The sequence below is a fragment of the Trypanosoma brucei genome, chromosome 11 (assembly GCF_000210295.1).
Source record: "Trypanosoma brucei gambiense DAL972 chromosome 11, complete sequence".
NCBI classification, from domain to species: domain Eukaryota; phylum Euglenozoa; class Kinetoplastea; order Trypanosomatida; family Trypanosomatidae; genus Trypanosoma; species Trypanosoma brucei.
Window position 1 is genome coordinate 3,821,123 of NC_026744.1, and position 20,522 is coordinate 3,841,644.

General features: G+C 45.9%; 10 protein-coding genes across 10 annotated transcripts; 8 read left to right on the forward strand and 2 right to left on the reverse strand.

Moving 5' to 3' along the window:
• Positions 1-13: 13 nt before the first annotated feature.
• Positions 14-4,372, forward strand: TbgDal_XI16290 (cleavage and polyadenylation specificity factor-like protein, putative; the record flags this gene model as incomplete). The annotated part of the gene is made up of 1 exon (XM_011782472.1): positions 14-4,372. One exon carries the CDS (start codon positions 14-16, stop codon positions 4,370-4,372), a length of 4,359 nt encoding a protein of 1,452 aa, XP_011780774.1.
• A 397-nt stretch (positions 4,373-4,769) lies between these two features.
• Positions 4,770-6,014, forward strand: TbgDal_XI16300 (hypothetical protein, conserved; the record flags this gene model as incomplete). Its single annotated transcript, XM_011782473.1, has 1 exon — positions 4,770-6,014. One exon carries the CDS (start codon positions 4,770-4,772, stop codon positions 6,012-6,014), a length of 1,245 nt encoding a protein of 414 aa, XP_011780775.1.
• Positions 6,015-6,227: 213 nt separating this feature from the next.
• Positions 6,228-6,527, reverse strand: TbgDal_XI16310 (hypothetical protein, unlikely; the record flags this gene model as incomplete). The annotated part of the gene is made up of 1 exon (XM_011782474.1): positions 6,228-6,527. One exon carries the CDS (start codon positions 6,525-6,527, stop codon positions 6,228-6,230), a length of 300 nt encoding a protein of 99 aa, XP_011780776.1.
• Positions 6,528-6,565: 38 nt separating this feature from the next.
• Positions 6,566-8,326, forward strand: TbgDal_XI16320 (RNA guanylyltransferase; the record flags this gene model as incomplete). Its single annotated transcript, XM_011782475.1, has 1 exon — positions 6,566-8,326. One exon carries the CDS (start codon positions 6,566-6,568, stop codon positions 8,324-8,326), a length of 1,761 nt encoding a protein of 586 aa, XP_011780777.1.
• An 846-nt stretch (positions 8,327-9,172) lies between these two features.
• Positions 9,173-11,062, forward strand: TbgDal_XI16330 (hypothetical protein, conserved; the record flags this gene model as incomplete). Its single annotated transcript, XM_011782476.1, has 1 exon — positions 9,173-11,062. One exon carries the CDS (start codon positions 9,173-9,175, stop codon positions 11,060-11,062), a length of 1,890 nt encoding a protein of 629 aa, XP_011780778.1.
• Positions 11,063-13,685: 2,623 nt separating this feature from the next.
• On the reverse strand, positions 13,686-14,075 carry TbgDal_XI16340 (hypothetical protein, unlikely; the record flags this gene model as incomplete). Its single annotated transcript, XM_011782477.1, has 1 exon — positions 13,686-14,075. One exon carries the CDS (start codon positions 14,073-14,075, stop codon positions 13,686-13,688), a length of 390 nt encoding a protein of 129 aa, XP_011780779.1.
• Positions 14,076-14,982: 907 nt separating this feature from the next.
• TbgDal_XI16350 (procyclin-associated gene 2-like protein,putative) lies at positions 14,983-16,236 on the forward strand (the record flags this gene model as incomplete). The annotated part of the gene is made up of 1 exon (XM_011782478.1): positions 14,983-16,236. One exon carries the CDS (start codon positions 14,983-14,985, stop codon positions 16,234-16,236), a length of 1,254 nt encoding a protein of 417 aa, XP_011780780.1.
• A 130-nt stretch (positions 16,237-16,366) lies between these two features.
• Positions 16,367-17,476, forward strand: TbgDal_XI16360 (procyclin-associated gene 4 (PAG4) protein,putative; the record flags this gene model as incomplete). Its single annotated transcript, XM_011782479.1, has 1 exon — positions 16,367-17,476. The coding sequence occupies one exon, from the start codon at positions 16,367-16,369 to the stop codon at positions 17,474-17,476; it is 1,110 nt and encodes a 369-aa protein (XP_011780781.1).
• An 11-nt stretch (positions 17,477-17,487) lies between these two features.
• TbgDal_XI16370 (expression site-associated gene 2 (ESAG2) protein, putative) lies at positions 17,488-18,954 on the forward strand (the record flags this gene model as incomplete). Its single annotated transcript, XM_011782480.1, has 1 exon — positions 17,488-18,954. One exon carries the CDS (start codon positions 17,488-17,490, stop codon positions 18,952-18,954), a length of 1,467 nt encoding a protein of 488 aa, XP_011780782.1.
• Positions 18,955-19,088: 134 nt separating this feature from the next.
• Positions 19,089-20,456, forward strand: TbgDal_XI16380 (expression site-associated gene (ESAG) protein,putative; the record flags this gene model as incomplete). Its single annotated transcript, XM_011782481.1, has 1 exon — positions 19,089-20,456. One exon carries the CDS (start codon positions 19,089-19,091, stop codon positions 20,454-20,456), a length of 1,368 nt encoding a protein of 455 aa, XP_011780783.1.
• Between the last annotated feature and the right edge of the window lie 66 nt (positions 20,457-20,522).

Consider the following 20,522-nt stretch of genomic DNA (forward strand, 5'->3'; position numbering starts at 1 on the left):
GTGTTGAACCACAATGCTGCATGCAACTGTGGCGCCGTCGTTACCCGCGTCTGCAGTCACACACTCCGTATCGGGACGATTCTCTGAAGGTTTACCGGACAATGTTAGGGAATTGTTTATTTTCAAGAAGAATCACGTAGAATTGTGGCGTGTACCACAGGATCTGCCATCTGGTGAGAAGCGACTCTTATATGTCACAGGGATACAATTGAATGCCCCGCCTGCATGTGTTGCAGTATGCAGGCCGACTGGGTTTAGTGTGGATGTTCTTGTGATGTGCTTTGACGATTTTCATGTATCATTTGTCCAGTACGACCTGCTGTCGATGCGTCTCCGTACAGTGTTGCTTGTACAGTTGGATGACCGTGAGGTTTCACGCGACATGACACCTCTGGAACCTATCATGCGAGCAGATCCCACTGGAAGGTTTGTGATTGTGTTGGCTCGGCGACGGCACTTATTCCTTCTTCCGCTGTTGGGGCCAATGACATCCGAGGGCGCCTTGAAATCCGAGGCACAGCAGCCCGACAATGCTGAGGAACCAAATATCCCGGGTGCCACCCCTTCCGCATTGGGCGTTGCAGATGACTGGGGTGACGAGGGGGATTACGATGAGGAAACTAAAGAAAATAAGGTGGCAGAGTCGAGTGACGCCGCATGTGGAGGCGCGTCACCTGAGGAAAACAGCTCAAAGGTCGTCGGATCATCAAGTGTGCTTCTACGTATTGGCGCTATTTCCATGTTCACCCTTTCAAAGGTTCTGAAGAGTTCGATTCGCTATGTACGCGATGTGCAGTTTATCGGTACCCTCGGTGAACCTCTGTTAGCCATATTGTGTGAGCGGAAGCCAACATGGGCCGGGCGGGTGAAACTCGTGGAGTGGCGTACAAAAGCGGTTGAGTCGAATATGCTTTCTCAGCAAGTTACTTGGGTGCAGATCTCCGGTACGGCGAGTGCCCTCCCGAAGCTATTACTCGTTGGGGAGGTTGATGGTGTCCCTTACAACGTAACTCACATGTTACCGGTGGGCTCTATCTCACAGGCCATGTCGGGTGTAATTTGCTTCGGCGTTAACACGATTATGCACATCACAACGAGGCGAGGTTATGGTGCCTACTGGAACGAAACAGGGAAGGAAGAGTGCACCAGTTCCAAGTCGTCTGCTGTCTCTTATGGTAAGATAAACTGGTGTGACAAAAAACTGGAGTCTTCAACCGCATTATTCCGAGTGAACCTTTCGTTGGCTAATTGTGTGGCGGCCACATTAGAGGGTAAGGATGATGAAGGGTCGTTACAAGCTGTTGCTGTGTCAGAGGACGATGGTGTCGTTCTGATGCTTCAGTTCCTCTCTCAGGGATCCAACATTCACGACATACGCATTGCCGTATTGACATCCGGGTGCTACTGCTCGAGCATAACTCCAATAAGTGAACGTCTAATGTTTCTGGGTTCCGCGGTAAGTGACTCTTGTATAGCAACCGTTCGCCCACAAGGCAGCAGCATGGAAAGTCGTTTCCAAGTTGTGGAGAGTATGGAGGCGATAGGTTCAATTAGGGATGTTGATGTTGTCGACTGCAGCGCCTTACCTGACGGGGGATCCAACACAACACCTCGCTCCGAAGCGGGTGGCTCGTGGCTTGAGGAGACGCCGTTTGCTGAGCTTGCTGGAATGACTTCGCTGGATCCTATGCCAAATCTGTCTCCCATGGATTGTCGTGCAGTGATGGATTTAGCAGTGTGTGCAGGACAGGGCAGTTCTGGTTGCATATATGTGCTGCGTCAGTCGATACGAAATGCGGTTGTTCGTCGTGAGAAAGTCAACGCTGTGTCAGCTTTCTTTTTGGAGCTACCGCGTAACCCCAAACGGCTGCGAACAGAGGGAGATGATAGGGAAGGGGCAGCTCAGAACGTCGCGGGACCGCCCTCACGACTTTTACTGACCGGCCTTTCTTTTACCATTCCGTTCACTGTTCGGGGGGAGTCGGTACAGCAAGAACGGCATTCGGAGTTCATTGCTAATTGTCGTACTGTTTTTGCGGCGGGGGTTCCGTGGTTGGGTGCCTTGCTTCAGCTGACGGAAAAAGAGGGTCGAATTATATCGTCTAATGGACGAAAATTACTCCACCGCTTCTCCTTTTCCGGTGAACGGGATTTGGATGAGAACAGGCAGGTTAAATCTGCATGTCTTGCCCCTGAGTTGCAAGCTTTATTTGTTCTCCTAGACGGTGGAGTGTTGTTGCAGTTCACGCTTTCAGAGATGGGAGGAGCGCCGCAGAGGAAGGAATTCGCTGCAGGTGTCGTGGCTTTTACACTCTGGAGGGAGCCCAAGTCCATCATTATGTTTATGTCAAGTCTCACAATGATGATTCAAGATGCGGAAACAGGAAGTATACAATGGATAATCCCTCAGATGGGTACGTTGCCTCCGTACACTGTTTCGGAGGAACCAGTTGCTGAGGCAACAAAGGAACCATCTGCCAGTGACGATCTTCCCCACGTGACACACGTGGAGGTGTTGAACTTACTAGAAGAATCCGCTACCGATCCTGGTGGGATCGTGGCAACCGCCCTTCTGGTTGTACTTAGTACGGGTGAGTTGGCTGTATATCACGTTGTGGGGCCTGATAAGTTTGGTCCACTCCGCCTAATCAAGAAGTTTCACCACTTTCTTGATACGAAAGCCGTCCGTGAAGTTATCGAATCTATTGAGGCGAAAAAGATGCGCCTGCAAAGTGAGCGTACCATGATAGAGAACGACACGCAGTCGGTGCGACACTGCAGCCGGCGCATTATACCATTTGCAGCTGTGGCGGGCCAATCTGGAGCATATGTCTGCGGACAACATCCATTGTTTCTCATGTGGGACAACCGTACCCGTCAACTCGTAGCGTATCGTCACCAGGCCCCTGGACCCGTACGCGGCTTCGTTCCATTTACATCTATGTCTGGGGGTTTCATTTACTGTTGTGAGGGATTTGTTGATTTCGCCGTTATGAATACCTATTGCAGTCCAGGTGGAAATGGGTGGCTGAGGCGACGTATCCACATTGGCGCAACACCGCATTTCATTGTGTACGACCCCCCAGGGAGAAGCTGTTTCGTCGTAACTTCAAAAAAAGTACCATTTCGTCCTCAGCGTGCATCTTTTGACGTACAACTGAAGATTCAGTACGATGAAGATTCGAACACTGTTCAGAGTGTAACAACGGAGGCACCCGTTTGCAACATGCCGGCCATTAAGCCAGGCACTGGTGTGCGGGTACCTTTGACAGAAAGGTTTGAAGTACGCCTCCACTCGACATTTAAGAAGGGATGGGACTGTACAGATAAGTTAATGCTTGACGAAAATGAGAAGGTACTGGGCGCACAAATGGTTGAGATACACCAAGACGCAAACGCAGACGGGTCAGCTACGGCACCCGTATGTGTCGTATGCACTGCATTTCCCTTGGGGGAGGATGTTACGTGCAGAGGCCGCATCATTTTGTTGGCGTCCAGGAACATTAAGGGAAGGCGCTCTATTGTACAACTTCACTCCGAACCACTGAATGGTCCGGCAACTGCGGTAGCGGGAATCTGTTCCCAAATTGCAGTCGCAGTGGGTGGAACGATCAAAATATTTCGCTACGATTGGGAAACAAAGAAATTGGTGGTGAGTGCCTTCCTGTACGCGGGAATGTACGCAACGAGGTTATCTGTCTTCCGAAACTATATTATTTATGGTGATCTTTGCCGTTCTTGCTCGATGGCACGCTTTAACGAGGAGAACCACACTTTAACTGTGTTGGGTAGGGACCGTAGTGCGGTGTCCGTTGTCCACTGTGACATGATGTACCACGACCGTGCGTTCGGTATTCTTTGTTCCGACGATGAGCGTAACGTGCTAATAATGGGATACACTCCACGCGTGCAGGAAACGGATGCAGGCACGCACCCCAAAGTCCTCGAGTCGGTTCTCTCACTTGATGGTGAGTACCGGCTACCCAGCGGTAGTCTTGTGAAATCCCTTCGCTTCCGCTCAACTGCGGGAAATTCCAGCGTGACTCTGTACGTAAGTAACTACGGTGAAATTGGCTTTATCGTGCCCATCGGCGAACAGGCTAACCGCACTGCGTTGTGGGTTACACGTCGTTTACAGATAGACCTTCCTTGTGAGGCGGGGCTGACACCACGCATGTTTCTCAGCCTTAATCAAAGTTCCCCGCGGAACTCACTACGCGGGAAGGAAATGCTTGTACCGGCTCCGCTGCTTCGGGGACTTTTTTCTCTCGACCTTCGTTCCCGGAAGGCTATTGCGAGGGCCGCATACACGCAATTGGACCGCGTAGCAAATATTGTTGCGCTTGTGCATGAAGAATGTGGTTTGTTTTGACGTTTTGTTACTCAGGCATTGACGCTGATGTTTTAATGGTTTTGTTCATCAATAATAATGTGTTGTCGAAGGGGGGAAAAGCCACAGTAGCGGTACTATTTCGACTCATACTCTGGTTGGCTCTAGTAACTTTTTTTTTAAAAAAAGGGAACGCAATTATTCGTTCGGACTGCGCCCATTTCCTCCTCCCTGTGCCAAACATCATCTCACCAGCGCGATGTGACACTCTTCCGTTTTTCTACTTTGTAAACACGTTATATTTCCAAACGTATTTGTACTGTATTTGTGATTTCATACGGCAGAAGTACAAAACAAATTCACCACACAAGGGGTGAAGCGATTAATACAATAATCGTTGGCGGAGGTAGGGTGCAGGCGTGGAATAGACAAATTTCCGATGAGTTATGGCTGGCGCGGCTGCCGTGTTCTGCTTGGTTCCATGCCCTCCTTCCGACCGCATATTCACAGACACCCATGCACAATATGCAGCAGCGCAGTGACGCAGTATCAAGATGCAACTGAGACAACTAGTGCGGATATTTGTGACGACAAAAACATTCGCAACGATATTCATTCTGCCTCCCACGTTAGTTGTTTCAATTACCTTAGCAGCGATAAAGCCGCGACTGCTACGCCAGCATCGCTTCATTTTAGAGATCGACAGCCTTCAGGATGGAGTGGTAGGGCACTTGGCGCCACAGTATGCGAGAGTCGCAGGGCCGCTCTTAACGAGTGGCTCGGGATGATGCAGAATGCAGCAAAAACGACACAATCGCAACCTGAGGATGCATACCTTCAACAATGTTGGCAGGCGTTCCGTGATCCATCATGGGCTTTAACTGATCGTGAGATGGAAGGTGCTATCGAACTTCTCGACCGGCAATGTGAGTTTCAGAAGAGTTGTACAACAAGTGACAAGTGTTTGGTGGGGGAAAGTGCAAATTCGTTTTTGATGCGTCTGAGGGGTGGCAATGTCCATTCCGTGGATGAAGAGCGACAATTGTCGTTTCAGCGGACGCTCCTCGAGTTTCGTGATTTAGCCAATACCATAAAATTACCCTTCTTCCTTTGCTGTGGCACGGCGCTTGCAGCTCACCGTGAGGGTTATTTTATTCCGCATGATGTTGATATCGACGTAGGTGTATTCTACGAAGACCTTCAGGACTTAGGTGATCCACAGAAGGCTGTCGTGGGTTTATTGTCACATGCCGCCCTTGGTGGGCGTTTTGTTCTTTTCGATGTATGTGGTACGGTGGAAAAAGGTCTCGAGTTGCGTTTCCTCCACAGTGAAACGCAAGTGCCAATAGACTTGAACGTGTATTATCAACCGCTCCCACAGGATGACAAAATTGTAGCAGAGTTCGGCCCGTTTGTGTGGACGGCAACATATTATGAATCCTCTGCCGCGCGCCGTCACGGCATGTATCGTTACAGGCATGCGCCATTCCGTGCGGCCATGAAACACATGTCGTTCTGCGACACCATGGCGTCTTCATCTGATCCTACAAATACGGTGGGGTTTCTTGTTCCTCCGGAATCTTACGTGGAGGAATGTTATGGTAAGGATTGGCGCACCCCGCGGCGGTTCACGTATGCAGAGGGGTTACAAAATGGAGGCTTTGCAAATATCATTGACGAGTAGCATCACGATAATGCGGTGCTAGGTGCACCAAGTAGTTTAACCAGAAGCGGCACTAAGCTAACAGGCAAGAAAAAGTAGAAAAAAAAAAAGAAACATTTTTTCACCGCGTTTTTTTTTTGATAGTGCTGCATGATAAACAAGACGTGGCGCATTTACCACGCTGTTATCAGGTTAGACTTTGTGGCTTACGAATCCATTCCTTTGCCCGCAGACTCATTGTGTATGTTCATGTGTACACGAGTTAGAAACAAATTTCTTTGTGACCTTCCTTCCTCCTTCCTCTTCCTCTTCCTTTCCCTTTTTCGATTTTCCTTTTTGTTGCGCAGCTGTGCTCTCCTTTGAGAATAAAATAACCTCCTCTATTTTCGCACCTTTGCAAAAGCCGACATTCTCGGGACCACATCGCAGGATCGAAAAGCGGGGAGGGAAGGGAGCCACGCCGGAAAGTGAAGGTAGGCGGTAGATCAGCCGTAGAATTGCACGACACATAACGATATTAGTGAGGCATTGCATCGCAACCTACTGCTCATACAAGCGGATCGCTCTGTCACATGTCAGCTACTGATGTCGCATCTGAACTGAGATCAGACGCACCGGAGTATGTTCCCACTTTCCTACGTTGTAAGCAGTCCGAAAATGTTACGGCGTTTGAGTCACCTGTTGTCTTTCTTATGTTCGGGTGCCGGGGTGCGGGAAAAAGTACTCAGTCCACGCTTCTTTCCAAAACATATAATTTACTCTACCTGTCCTCTGGTGACATATACAAGAGTGGAAAGCAACCATTTGTAGAGTTGCGCAAAATATTGAATGAACACTTTGGCGATGGTAAGGAAAGGGTTTACAATGGCGTCGTGCTGGATCGATTCATTGCAAACACCGAGTTTGAAGCGTTCTACGTGCAGTCAGCGCTGCGGTCGGTAGGACTTCCGGTTCCGTTTGTTTTCATGCTGGCAATCGATCAAGGACTTGCAGCGAAACGGGCGGAGGAGCGTGGTGACAATAAAGGTGGTAACCAGCGGTGGCGGGCTGTGGAACAAAAGGCACAGGCAATCACTGCCAATACCGTATATGCCCCGATTCAGTGCCTCAAAACCATCCGTGTGGAAAGTGACATGACAATCGATGATGTGTTCAATGAGATCAAGACAACCATTGCGAATCAACTTCCTCCAGATCTTTTCAACCTTCAACTTCCTCGCGAAGCACGGCGAGAGGTGGAAGGGACGGTATTGGTTGAAGACTATGAGCTATATATGGAGCTCGCAAACGATGTGCACACCGTCGTTGGAAACCTCCGCGGCCGCCGTGACAGCGCTCCACTCTCCAACGTGGGGGCTCATTTGGATAAGGAATATTTTTCCTTCGCCAATAAGAGACTCCGGTCACAGCTCACAACAATGCATGTGACACTAAAGGCAGACGGCTTACGATTCCTAGTGATGAAGCATAAGACGCGTGGTTACATTGGCTTTCCCTCAGCTTTTACGCATTGCTACGAGCTCAATGATCTCTTCGAAGGTGTAGAGATGGCCCCAAAACCCTACACGGAACTTAAGAAATGGATGAATGATAAATCATGTGAACTCCCAGCAGATTTTCTTCTCGACACGGAGGTTGTTGTGCACGAGAAGAAGCCAACATTGTACATTATTGACTTTATTTACTTCTGGGGTCTGGATGGAAGGCGGATGCAGTTCGAGCAGCGACTAAAGGTATTGCGAGAATACTTTGGAGATATGAAACCACAGGGTCAGGTTATTGCAATGAAGGATTACGTGCCCATAAACAAGATACGAACTCTGGTGGAGGAGATGAAGAGGAGAACTGAGCTTCCAGTTGATGGTTTAATATTCCAGCACAATGGCTCGTACAGATTTGGGTCCGACAAGTTTCTAATCAAATGGAAGCCCGTGCATTTGTGCACTGTCGACTTTCGTCTAGCCAACGGAAGGGTGGAAAATGGTGTTTGGACGTTTGACCTTTTTGTTACAGACGACTTCATTGAAGAGAACGGATTTAGAGAAGTTGCTTACCCTGGCGCTACGGCATTAATACCGGCATCAGTGGTTGAGGAAAATGGCTTGCAGAACGGAATGATTATTGAAATGGCTCTTTCTGAAAAGGAATCCGTGAAAAAAACGTCACCAAATGCACCTTCTGAGAAGACAAGATGGACCTTTCGGAATGCTCGCAATGACAAACCGTCCCCAAATAAGTACAGTATAGTGACCAGGATTTGTGAACTTATGCACGTTGATCTAGACGAGCTCGTGAGCTTGTGCGAGAAAGTTCCCTTTTACAGAAATGTGTGAAGGAGTTAACCGCCAATATGTGGGGTATACAAGTGGATAAACACACCTTCGCTGGTTGTGGACGTGTGATCGCTAACAAAAAAAAAACATCTAACGAATATTATCAATGTTTCTATCGTATACTTGTATGAGTGGTTACGGTTTTGATACCGACGGCTGCGTGCATTTCTCAATACCCACGTAATACACTTGGCTTCCCTACTTCTTTCTCCTCTTGTCTTGCTTAAAAAAAAAAAAACGTTCTTAACTTCGTCTTATAACTCATAACAGAAGCTTATCCTAGTTGAAGGTACCCGGCACTCCTCTTTTATTTTTTATTTTTGTGGCCCTTAGCGATACACGGGACGCATTGCTGGTGAGGCTGCACCGTATTACGAATACCTCGTTATTACATCGCCAACAATCAATTAATTAGTAGTGAAAAGGGGCTCAGGAAGGTGGAGAGGGAAAAATATATAAAAGAACGCTATATTTCTTCTGCAGCCGCGCGTCAGAAGTATTTCGTGAAATAAAAATATTGTGCCCGGACAAGTAGGAGAGAGGTAAAGATAACATATATCCTTAGCTCCAGGGTTGGCGTATACATATATATATATATATATATATATAATAACGTGTAATAGCAACAGCTACCTTCTGTGGTGGCAGTGTGAAAGGATTGTGCACAAATAACAGAAAAGTGGGAACGGTACAACTGCGCAAGGGAAAGAATATCAAAAAAAATAGAGGAAGCGATATCAAGTGCCTGGAGTAGAAACTATCCCACCTTTTAAATAGTGGAAGTGATTAGAGGAGATCTCAAAGGGAAGGGACCTTTCTTGTTCTCTTACTTCCTGTTACTTTCTAATGTCACTAAACCCTAACGCTCCTCCATGGAATGTTCCTGATCACAATATGGACCACGGCATGGACCCGCATGGTCGTCACGGGCACCAAGACCCCCGGTTTCACAATTTCAGCGGTTACTATCCTCAGCACATACCCATGCACCAAATGCAAAGTGTGCAAAATATGGGAATGCCACGGTCTATGATGAATCACGGCTACAACCATCCAGCTGCTCATATACATCCCATGCAACATAGTGCGCCACCCGGTCAGGCGTTCCACCAGGGGCGAGCGCGAGGTCAGGCTTATCTTGGTGGACACGTGAACGCAATGCCCGCCGTTCCCGCGCCATCATATAGGAAACAGCACATTGTGGTGGTGGTGGTGCTCGGTTACAGGTGCGTAGGGAAAACAACTGTTGCCCGACAAATAGCAAAGGTACGCAACTATCGGTACGTCTCCCTGAAACCTAGTGAAGATGCCGGTAGCGTTTCGCCAGAGGCATTCGTGGCGCCGGTGGTGGAGCTTTTGGCCAGTAAGAATTCATATGAAGGTATAGTCATTGATGACATTGTGTCACAGAATAAGTACGACCCCTACTACGTACAGTCTGTGTTGCAGAAACACGGACTCAAGCTGGATGTTGTGGTTTTATTGGACAGTGAGTTGGACAATGCAAAGGAAGGCGTGGATTATGAAGATCCGCAGCAGCGGAAGCTGCATCCAGAGAGCTACGAGTTCTGTGCGTGTCACCTCAATGGTGGAAATGCCGTTGTAGTGGAATGTCGCGGGAAGGATCTCGACGAAACGGTTGCTGAAGCAATGCGACAACTGAATGATGTGAACATTGTGAAGGAATCAACTATTACGCTAAAGGAGGTTGCGCTAATGCCCAACTGCCCACTGGTGTGCAACCCATCAATGGTGACAGAGGTATTGGCGGCGCAAAGTAGAGTGTTAGGCCTTGCTGAGTCTGCTTCCTTTCCCTTCTCGGAACCTAATTACCTGTTAGAGTATACCATATTCGCGCGTCAGGCGCACGCGTTCCGAAGCTATATGATCATTCCATGGATCAAAGGCGATAAGGTGTCACTCATTGGTTACAAAGATGCTATTTATTTGCACCTTCCAGCATATAATATACTATTTCAACTTAATGATAGCCCAACTGCACTAACGCACCTACTCAAAGAGACAACTGCAACGGGCGGATTGGCCTTCATATTCGAGGCCACTTTTGCCGCAAATAAACTGCACGTATCCGACTTACTCCTGTTGGGTGGCATGAAAGGATCCGAAATGCTGGTAAATGAACGTGTGGATTTGTTGAAGGAGAAACTTGGTGAATTGAGGGAAGGTGCTGTGCAGCTGCTTCCCTGGTACCCTGTAAAGGATATGGAGATGTGCAAGAAGGAAAATCCAGAAGCAGATGGCATACTTTTCGTAAATCCTGACGGTATTCAAGTTGGAGAGTACGACAGTCGAAACTATCTGTACCCGCTGCACAGGAAGAAAACAGTAGAACTTCGCATATGGAATGGTAATTTCACTGGAGGGGTGTGGACATTCGATGCATACTGTGAGGAGGTGGGTACTGAGAAACTTGTCGAAGGCATTCCTGTGCACATCAATGATGATGTTGTGACTGAATACTGCATCAATGATGGTAACATTTTGGAGTGCACTCGAGAAGAGCAAAGTGTCGGAACAAATAAAGCACGCAAAGGGGGGAAACACTACGTGTTCAAGAGCCGTTGTCAGTGGGCTTCCAAGCCAACGACAACATACAAACAGGAATGCTTTGTTAATGAACCCAAGTGGCCATCAGACCGGCTAGCACAGGCGTGTGCTGCAATTACTTACACTCCCGCTGTGCGACGGGAAGTGCAGAATGAAGCTTCTGGGTAATAGACGCTGGTATGAACATGAAAAGAAGAAAAAGGTGGGGAAGGGAGAGAAGGAAGAAAGGGAATGTCAGGAAGAAAATACGGAAAAGAAAAAGGAAAAGAAGGAGAGTCAGACTAACAAAGAAGAGGAGTAAGGGAAAGAAGGACCGCGTATTTGAGGCATTCCCCGTTATTTTTAAATGTTGTTATTACTATTATCTGTTCTGACCTTCAAGTTGGGTTGTGCAGGTGGCGAATCTTTGGCGTTACTGTTTCTTCACGATGGTGGTACAGGGAGCATGTGCCTCCTTTTAGTGTCATCTCGTTTTCTTTTTTTTTTTGTCTTTCGTCCAGAAACGATCAGACCAAAGCATTTATAGCTACCAGTGAACTAATGGTGCTTGCGTTAACATCACCTGCGGAGAAATGTGCATCTACTCTTGTAAATCTGAGTTTACATCACGGAGACAAAATCCGACTGCCAGAAGCAGCAGCATACAAAACAGTGCACTGTACAAAATCGTGCAATGGGAGAAGTCTTCAAGTTGTACCGCGCACGCGGTGGTGTAACTCCATTCAGAATTGGAGCAAATTTCGGTGGTGGGCACGCTGATAATTTCAATCGACTTCCACTGTTCCTCATAAATGGCGTGAAAAATTTATTTAACGAAGTGGAGTGGTGAAAAAGAGGCTACGTAGCCACTTGCAACAGATGGTGTTCCGGTAAGAGAAACAAGGTTAAGGTAAAACCGTTGCCAAAACTGGCGAACCGAAATTTGACCGCTTCTTCCTTCTCGTTGGCGCTCAATAGTGGTAACAAGGTGCTTGGTACTGGAGCGCAGGGGAAAGCGGGTTTCGCGGTTTAACTCCCGTGGCACATGTACCAAAATAATGATAACAATAATAATAATAATAATAGTCGTGAGCTCTGCGCGGAAAGGCCACTGTTGTGTGTGAGTGTGTGTGTGTGTGTAATAACTGTCAATGAAGCCTCCAAATGAGCAACGTACTCATGGAAGGTCCGTCAGTTGCACCGATGCATTAATCTTGGGAAATTCGGGTACACTATAGGTGCGAAACTCCAGGTTCCCGGCGCATAAAAATTCAAATGCAATGTAATCCACAAGGCGTCTACGGCTCCTGGACGACACATAAGCAGTTGCGTTTGTGAAAGTTGCACTTGAGGTCATATGTGGAAATTTGGGGTTCTATGGGCATTCTCCGTTAATGGAATTTGAATTAATAGAAATGATGCTTTTGAACGTCGTTTCCAAGCGGAGGCCTCAAAGGCGAGGACAAAAAGAAAAAAAACAGTGGAAAAACATAACGTTGGATTGAGGGTTGGTTCTGTTGATTTAAAAAAAATCGATAAAACGCTTCATTTCGGACCAACAGCTGTCATAGGCCTTCCGGAAGGAGCCGCATCGTGGCTAGTGAGAACAAACGGGTTTGGCGTGTGTTCCTCCGCTGTAACTCCAAATGTTAGCGCTTCGTTAAGTGACATGGGGGGAATATGCATTTTCAGGTGCGTAAATTAACTTACGTGGAACTTGCTGTTTTTTGTTACTACATATCTCAGTTATTTGCAGTATGTCCAACACAATACATGTCTTCACAGTGGCGAATAGTCTGCCCAGACACGCTGACAGTTGACGCTGAAGGTAAGGCGCGTAAAGGTATGGCGGTATTGTGTGAATTCATGCAACATCAACATTGATACGTTGTGCCGGATGGCTCTGTTATCTACCGAAGTCCGCGTATGGTTCACAAAAAAAAATATTGGGAGTAGTTTTGTGGAAAGACATTTCAAGCTGCTTGATTTCCCACTTCCTCGTGAATGTGAAGGTGGCGGTAATTCAAAAGAAAATCATACTGCGGAGGCACTGGAGATTACAATTATTTTGCTGCGTTTAAACACCTGCACAGAACATGTGCATAAGTTTATTTTCATTGAGAACAGCAACTTTGGGTGCAAGGGGATCGCTGCGTTGGTTACCGTTGGCTAACCCACTGCGTCTCTTCCTCCACATCTTTTTCAATGAATTCTTTTACGTTTTCAGCACTTGCTTTTGCTCTTATTGTTTTCGCTGCGTTTCCGAAATCCAAAAGGAGTGCCGCCGACGCTACGAAGAAAAAATCATATTAAAAAAGACATCTTGAATAATGTCTAATGATAATGGGGGTAGAATTTTCAGGCATATTTATGAGAGAACTTCCCGTTTGCACCTATTCTCGTTTCGTTACTTTCCACAGCGGCCGGCATAGCACAGAGGGCAACCTCTCGTCGTGCCTTCATTTTCTCTCTTCAATATTTCATGGAAACAATTGTTTCGTTAAACTGTCGGTACAAATAGTTCGTTGGCGTCACCGAACAATGAGCAAATGAATTTAAAAAATAAATAAACTATCGGTGTGCGTGTGTGTGTGTGGGGGGCAGTGCCTAATGTAGAAATCGTTACCTTCTGTCGGTCAGTGAATGTGTAAGTGCTCTGTGCCATAATACCTCGTTGCACATTTTTAAGAGTCAAAGTAAATATTGTATTGGCGTGGGGGGGAATGTGTAAATTAACGGAGAGACAACACAACGAAGTCTCCGCTGCTAACGACTTTTGAAGTAAACGTATTATCGTAAAATTGCGGTAACGCTATACTGCAGGTGAGAGAAATGTAAAGGATATGCGCGCTGGTCGAGTGTCCAACATGGGTGGAATACAAGTCACGTGTACGAAATAAACAAAAAAAATATGACCTAAATTATATAGATTACGAGGATAAAGGACAGGAAAGTGTTGAAGGAAACAATAACTTGTGGTCCTAACTCTCTTTCTTGTGAGATGCAGTAGGAAGACAATTACCTGTGTGTTGTTTGTGTAAAGGTGGAATGGGAAAGAGTTATGAAAGAAGCGAAGTAGGGTCTGGGAGAGAAGGAGTGGTGATGTAAAGCGAAGAGGAATGGTTGGAATTGAAATGGGATCGAGTGTGAATAAGGTGATGGTTGCGTTTTGTCTGGTACGGATCTCAGATGGCAATGACATATTTTGTAATGTGGTTGAATATGAATAAATAAGCAAAAGGAAAGTTGGACAGAAACTCCCCCTTTAACCTCTTTCATTAAAGGATGGAAGAATGTGGTTTTCAATCGTTAATTTTTAATAATGCTAGTTTCGTGGGGAAAGGGTAATGATTTCTCGGATGCAAAGGCCGATATTTTCAGACGGAGGAGAACAGAAATTGATGGAGTGTTATATCGCATGAATGAGTAACAAAATATTTATCTTTACTACGGGGATGCAATATTTGTGTGTATTTATTCAAATTCTTATTTACTACACACACCGAGAAGTGGAGAACATCTCATTACAAATAGTTGGGTGCTCTACAGGGACTCATCTTCTGGAGTCTCAAAGTGGTTTGGGTTCGCCAGTATGAGTGAGCAATGGGAAGGTAAAGGTAAGTTGAAGACATAGGTTCATTTATCGGCAAACAGGATGTAAAGGCACACTGTAAGCGTACGAATAGCTGTTTATTTGATTGTCTTTGGTAATGTGTATATTTTATGATGACTGACAAAAAGGTTGTGTGTCACCCCTTGTGACTGCGGCGGGAGGGGCGCAAGAGGTAATCTATTGTTTTTGGTTGAGTGCTAACTGATGGTAGTGTGATGTTTCTCGCTGCGGTGCGGGGGGTAATATCCAGGTTAATGAGTGTGGGTCCACAACATCGAAGGCAGAACCTATTCCTACGCTGCTTTCCAATGCGTCAAAGCTCTGCAAACAAAACCGGCAATCCTCTCCCACCCAACCTCGCGGAGCCGCATGCTGTAATCAAATCCGCTTGCAAACTGCAGCAACCACTTTGTACAATTTGTTTTCCTGCGTCCCATGTGATAACTGTCGCATAAACGAGGGGTAGCGGCCAGCGCTACACATACCCACATTATGTATGCATTTGCCTACCGTTTCAGTCATTTGTATTTCTCTAGACATGCGTGCAACAGTAGTTTTGTTTGTTGTGGCATTGGGAGTTAGCGTCGGTGATATAAACGCCGAGAGGGCGGCGCTGAAGTTGAAGGTAGCTCAAGGGGTTTGTGCAGCAACGAAGGCGCTGAAGTCAGTTCACAGATACACGGTAGAAAAGGTGAAGGAGGTTGAGGGAAAATTGGAAGATGTACAGAATATGGTGAAACTGGCGAAACTCAAGGTGCTGAGGGAAAAAAAGGCTGGTAGTGTCGATTGCAGAACGATGGCGTTTTTCCTCAACTATACAGTGAAGAAGGTGTCCGGTATGATAGATTTACTTCCGAAAATTAGGGAGCAGGGTTTAAATCTCACGGCGTCAGCGGGTATAGCTGCAGGGAGATTGGAAGAAATGATAAATGTATTTCACCAACCATCTGACAGGCAGGAGAGTGATATCTTTTTCTGCATTGCAGGTAAACAAGGTGAAGGAGTTACGAAAAGCGAATTGGCTGACTGCTTCAAGGGTGGGAGGGATGCGATTGACTCTTCCCATTTTGTGGCCTTTGGTGATGCCGAGGCAACGAAGGGTTGGCAAGATATTTTCAAGGAGAAGGACGGGCTGGAGGGAGCATTGAAGAAACATCTAACAGTGGACGACAACGACCCTAGGTTTACGAGGGGGGAGGGACGCGGATGTCAGTTGGTACACGGAATGCAGGGAGGAGGATATATCGTCAATGAAAACCTGACTGAGCACATGCTATGGGGGGATGGTATACTTGGGGTGAAGAAAGATGGAAATGGAACGACTGGATATGTAGGAAGCACGAGGGGTAACGACTACGATCACGATATTCTTTGGGAGAAGGATCCAACGGCGAGTGTCCCCAGTCTTCACGCAACCGTAAGTGATTACCACTCTTTCAGTGGTTTGCTGCACAAGTATGACACCATTTACCGCAGTGTTACAGAGGAGTGGACTGCAGATTTGATCCAGAGAGATCCCGAGGCTACTGATTTGCTAACCGCATCGGAGCTCACCGTCGAGGACGTTGCTGCACTCAACAGCCGCACGAAGCAGGAGTGGCTTTCCCAGAAACACGCCAAGGAAGCGGACAAGGAGTTTCTAATGACAGAGATACGGTTTTGCGGGAAACTGAAACGAAGGGGATTCATCAGACGAATGGTGAAGAAGATCCTTGGCGGACTTCGTATAAGTTGGACATCGGAGGGTTAGCAGTTTGTTTTGTGTGTGTCAACAGTTCTTTATTTGCAAATACGGAGGTTTGTACTGACTTCTTTGTCGATGGGTATTCGTGCAGGTGTACGTGTAGTGCTGTCTCTTTATTCCTGAAGTTGTTGCCATTATGAGGTTCATGCTAAGGTTAGTTATGTTGCTTGGTGTCCCCATTGTATTTGCGGATGTGGCTACCATGAATAACAAACCACTGTCTAACAAGACGATAGAGAGCATTTGTGATTTGTCAAAGATGTTGAAATTTGGGGTTCACGCTTACGTCCTCAGTAAGACAAGGGAAGTGGAAGAGAAGTTGAAAGAGGTGACAATAGTAGGAAATTATGCGAAGCTGAAGATGCTGACGGGTAATTTAAGTGGCTTTGAGTGCGCCCAAAAGAAAATATACGTTACACATACACTGGAAACGAAAAGGGCAAGGATCAGTGATTTGTTTAGGGACATGTGGAGCACAGGGGCGAAGCTGGTAGGCTCGTCAGGTCTTGTAGCAGGGAGGTTGGACGAGTTGGTAAATGTGTTTGCAAGTGCATGGGCGAACGAAACCTATTACTGTGCCCAAGGCTTTAAAAAAATTGTTACTTGCAATACATCAAAAGATAGTAGTGTTTCCTTAGAAGATTTTGACCGCAAGGGTCTAGCAAGTATTGTGGATGAAACACTCAGCATTAACAGCGATGAAGTGTTAGAAAACAAGAGCACTAATTGCCTGCTAACTCAGGGGTTCAGTGGGGGAGGATATCTGAAATACTCAAACAGCCAAGATCAAACTAAGAGTTCCGGACTGAAAAGGAATATTGTTTGGGGTGACGGAATATTTGGTATCAGGGGAAACGGAAATGGTAGTACCTCGTCTCAAGGTATTGTTTCTAGTGCAGAGTATTCGACGGATGTCATGTGGGAGCACCAGCCATCAAAAATGATTCCCATTATCAAATCGACAGTGAAAGATTTTGTAGACTTTCAAAAAGGCTTTAAGGAAATTGGCGTTGAGTTGAGGGCTCTTTTTAAGGAGTTGAAAGCGAAAGGTATGATGACCACTGTGGCTGACAGTGATATTGCCGACAGTGATCAGCAGCTACTGAACCACAATTTCAAGATGTGCGGGAAGTTTTCTGTTGGAAAGGGAGATTATTTTAAAGGGAGTGGGGTAGTGGGCCATACCACGTTGGGTGGAAACTGCATGCGTGCTGTTTTTTTTGTATTCTCTGTGGTATTGTGGTAACTGCAATTCTAATGAGTGCTCTCCTTTTTGTTGTATGGAAACACTTATTCTGCTTACGTGATCCAAATATTTCTCATAAACTTTTAATTTTTAAAGTGAGAATGGAAAAGCTTGGAATATTGCTTTTGGCTACCACTACGTTTGTAGTTGGGACAACTACGGAAAATAAGGAAAACCTCCGCAATCAGCAAGAATTTAATCAACTATGCAGGATTTTGAGGCTTGTGGAAGGGGATCCTGGACAAGTCGTTAAGGAGCCTCCAAACTTGGGAATCCTCATAGAAGTGCTCCAAAAAATGGTGAAGGCAACCTTTGTAAAGGAGTCGTCTTACCAAGAAGCAGTTGATGCAAGGGAAAAATGGAAGAGCGCAGACAGTACGGTCGAAACAAAGAATATTATGGATAAGCAACGTGCGGATGATTTGGTGAGGTATAAGATTACACACGAGAAACTCAAGAAACTCCTCGCGAAAGCCAAGATGCTGGTGAGCAGGATCAAGGAGGAAAGGTACTTGGCATATGTATCGAGGAATGCTGCACTAGAGAAGATGGCGAAAGTTGTATATGGAAGCAGCGCAGAAAAAATGTTCAGGAATGAAACTGAATTTGAAAAGTTTTTGGCCAATTCACAAGGCACAATAGTGGGTAAAACGGCCAAGGAGACGTGTGGAAGGCCGAATGAGAAAAGCAATAATCCAGGTATGGCGGGTTACTCACTGGTTGGAGACTTTTTCTGTTTGTGTGTTGGTGAAAAGAATAATGCCACGCTATGCGACAAAAGCTTTGGTGGACCCAATGACGAACATAAGTGGACAAAAGTAATGTTTGGGGACAAACTTCTCGACTTTGCTGCTGGTTGGTTTAAGATAAGAGATTTGTGTTATGCCAATGCCACGAGTGGAATAAAGGATGTGGTAACTCCAGAAAATATTAGCACAGAGATTGTAGCCTTCAACAAGATGCTTGGAAGACAGCGGGATGATGTGTATATTTATCGAAGAGAAGCCGAATCATATCGACAGTACGTGCTTGGAAGGGTGCATCAAGTAGGATTTACTGACGATGGAATATGCACTGGAGAGCACCAGCATATGTGTGTAAATTACGCACAATGCTTGGTCTCGAATAAAGGTATTCCATGGCAACTCAAGCTAATGGAGGCAGAGGAAGACCTAGAGGATGTGGAAAAACATAACATGGAGGTGCATGTACTAATTGGGAGGTTGGATAAGCTTATTGAGAAAATCAAGAAAGCAGCGGAGCAACTCAGTCAAGAGATGGAAGGAATTGATGTTGCAGTTGAGAAGGTTCAGTTGCTGGAGGAAGAGATCGAAGAAAATGAAACCACTGGAAAAAGTGAGGCAACCGCAGGAGAGTTAAATGATAACATGCAACCTGAGGAGGGGAGTTTAGATAAATGTGAATATTGGGGTATGTTTTCTATTTTGTTCGGGGTTGTAGCATTTAGCCTCGTGTAATGTTTTTGTTTGACGTTGGTGTTATGGTGATGAATCTCTTTGTTTGACCTGACTGATTAAAGCGAAAATAACGCTGCTGATAACTTTGTACCTCCCTTTTCCACCTTTTACCGCTTAAGATATAAACAACAACAATGAGGGATGAAATAGTGCTTGCCATTGGGTTGTTTGTAACGGTTTTGTCACCTTCTTATCAGGGCGATTTGGCTGGATATAAATGGAGCACAGAATCTATTAACTGGAGTGCGATTACGAAACTCATTGGAGTCAATGACGAGTATCACAACGCTGGCGAATTCGAAGCTCTTTGCAAGATTTACAGAATCACACAGGCAGAAGCCCCGCAGCCTTTCTTTAAGAATCGTGAGAGGGAAGGTGAGATTGTGAAGAAGTTGCAGGAAATGATCAGTGAGACGGAGGCTGCGGGTGGTAATAAAGTTTTGAATAAATCAGCTAACAGCACAACAGCATATCAGGAGATAAAGAAACTTCTTGAAAAGGCGAAAAAGCTGAAGGAAGAAATAGAAGTCAACAGGACAAAAGCCTTGAATGCAAGTCGCTCTGCTGAAGAAAATATGCTGAGGGCTGTGTATGGCGATGCTGTGGATGTGGCAAGAAATGAGAATAAAACATTGGAGGAGGCCATGAGGGGAAACAAGTCACTGCTTTTCAATAGTGTTGATGATGCAGGTACAAGTTGTGGTTCTTACGGAGACAAGCTGGTTGGAAAGACACTAATCAATGACTTTTTCTGCCTATGTGTGGGAGAGGCTAAGAACGTGAAAATAAAGCAAAATCTTCCGCACCCCGGGCATGTCACACCTTATGACGGTGTGTATAATGGATATAATTGTCCCTGCAAGGATGAAATAAGGAGACCGAAAAGCGGCAGTTGGACTATGATGGCTGAATATTGTAAAGGTGGCGAAGACATTTGTAACCCTGACAACGTAACATATGACCATACTGAAGCATGGGACGTGATCAGTAAAGCTTGTGTATACAAAAATGTTGCATCTAATGTAAAAACCTTGAAGAGTGCACTGGCTCAGTTTGATGCGTTGTTGAATTTGGAACAGCATGAATATCAAGTCAGGGGTATTTTTGGTTATGTTAGAACGGAAAATAACGAAAATCGCACGTGCACAGGTCATACTGCTGGGTTTACATGTGTCAGTTACAATCACACACTTGAAAATGGTGGAATTCCTTGGTACAACCGCCTTACTAATGCTACCGAGCAACTACAAGAAATGGCAAAGTATGCCAAAGAAGCTGACAGTCATCTTCATGAATTGGAAGAGTACCAACATGAGGCAGAGGAAATATTTCTTGAGGTGAAACTTGGTGGTGATGCAGAGCTGTGGAAAAATAGCCGAGCTCAAGGTGAAAGTGACAGTGAAGGTTATGATACTGGGGTAAATAATGATGGACTTACTCATTTGAATGTGGAAACTGTGGGGTTTACATTATTAATTTTATCTCTTATTTGTATCTTTTAGTTTGATTCTATGCCACCAACTATATTATGTTATGTCATGTTTTTTTATTTCGTTTCTTTGTTGTGT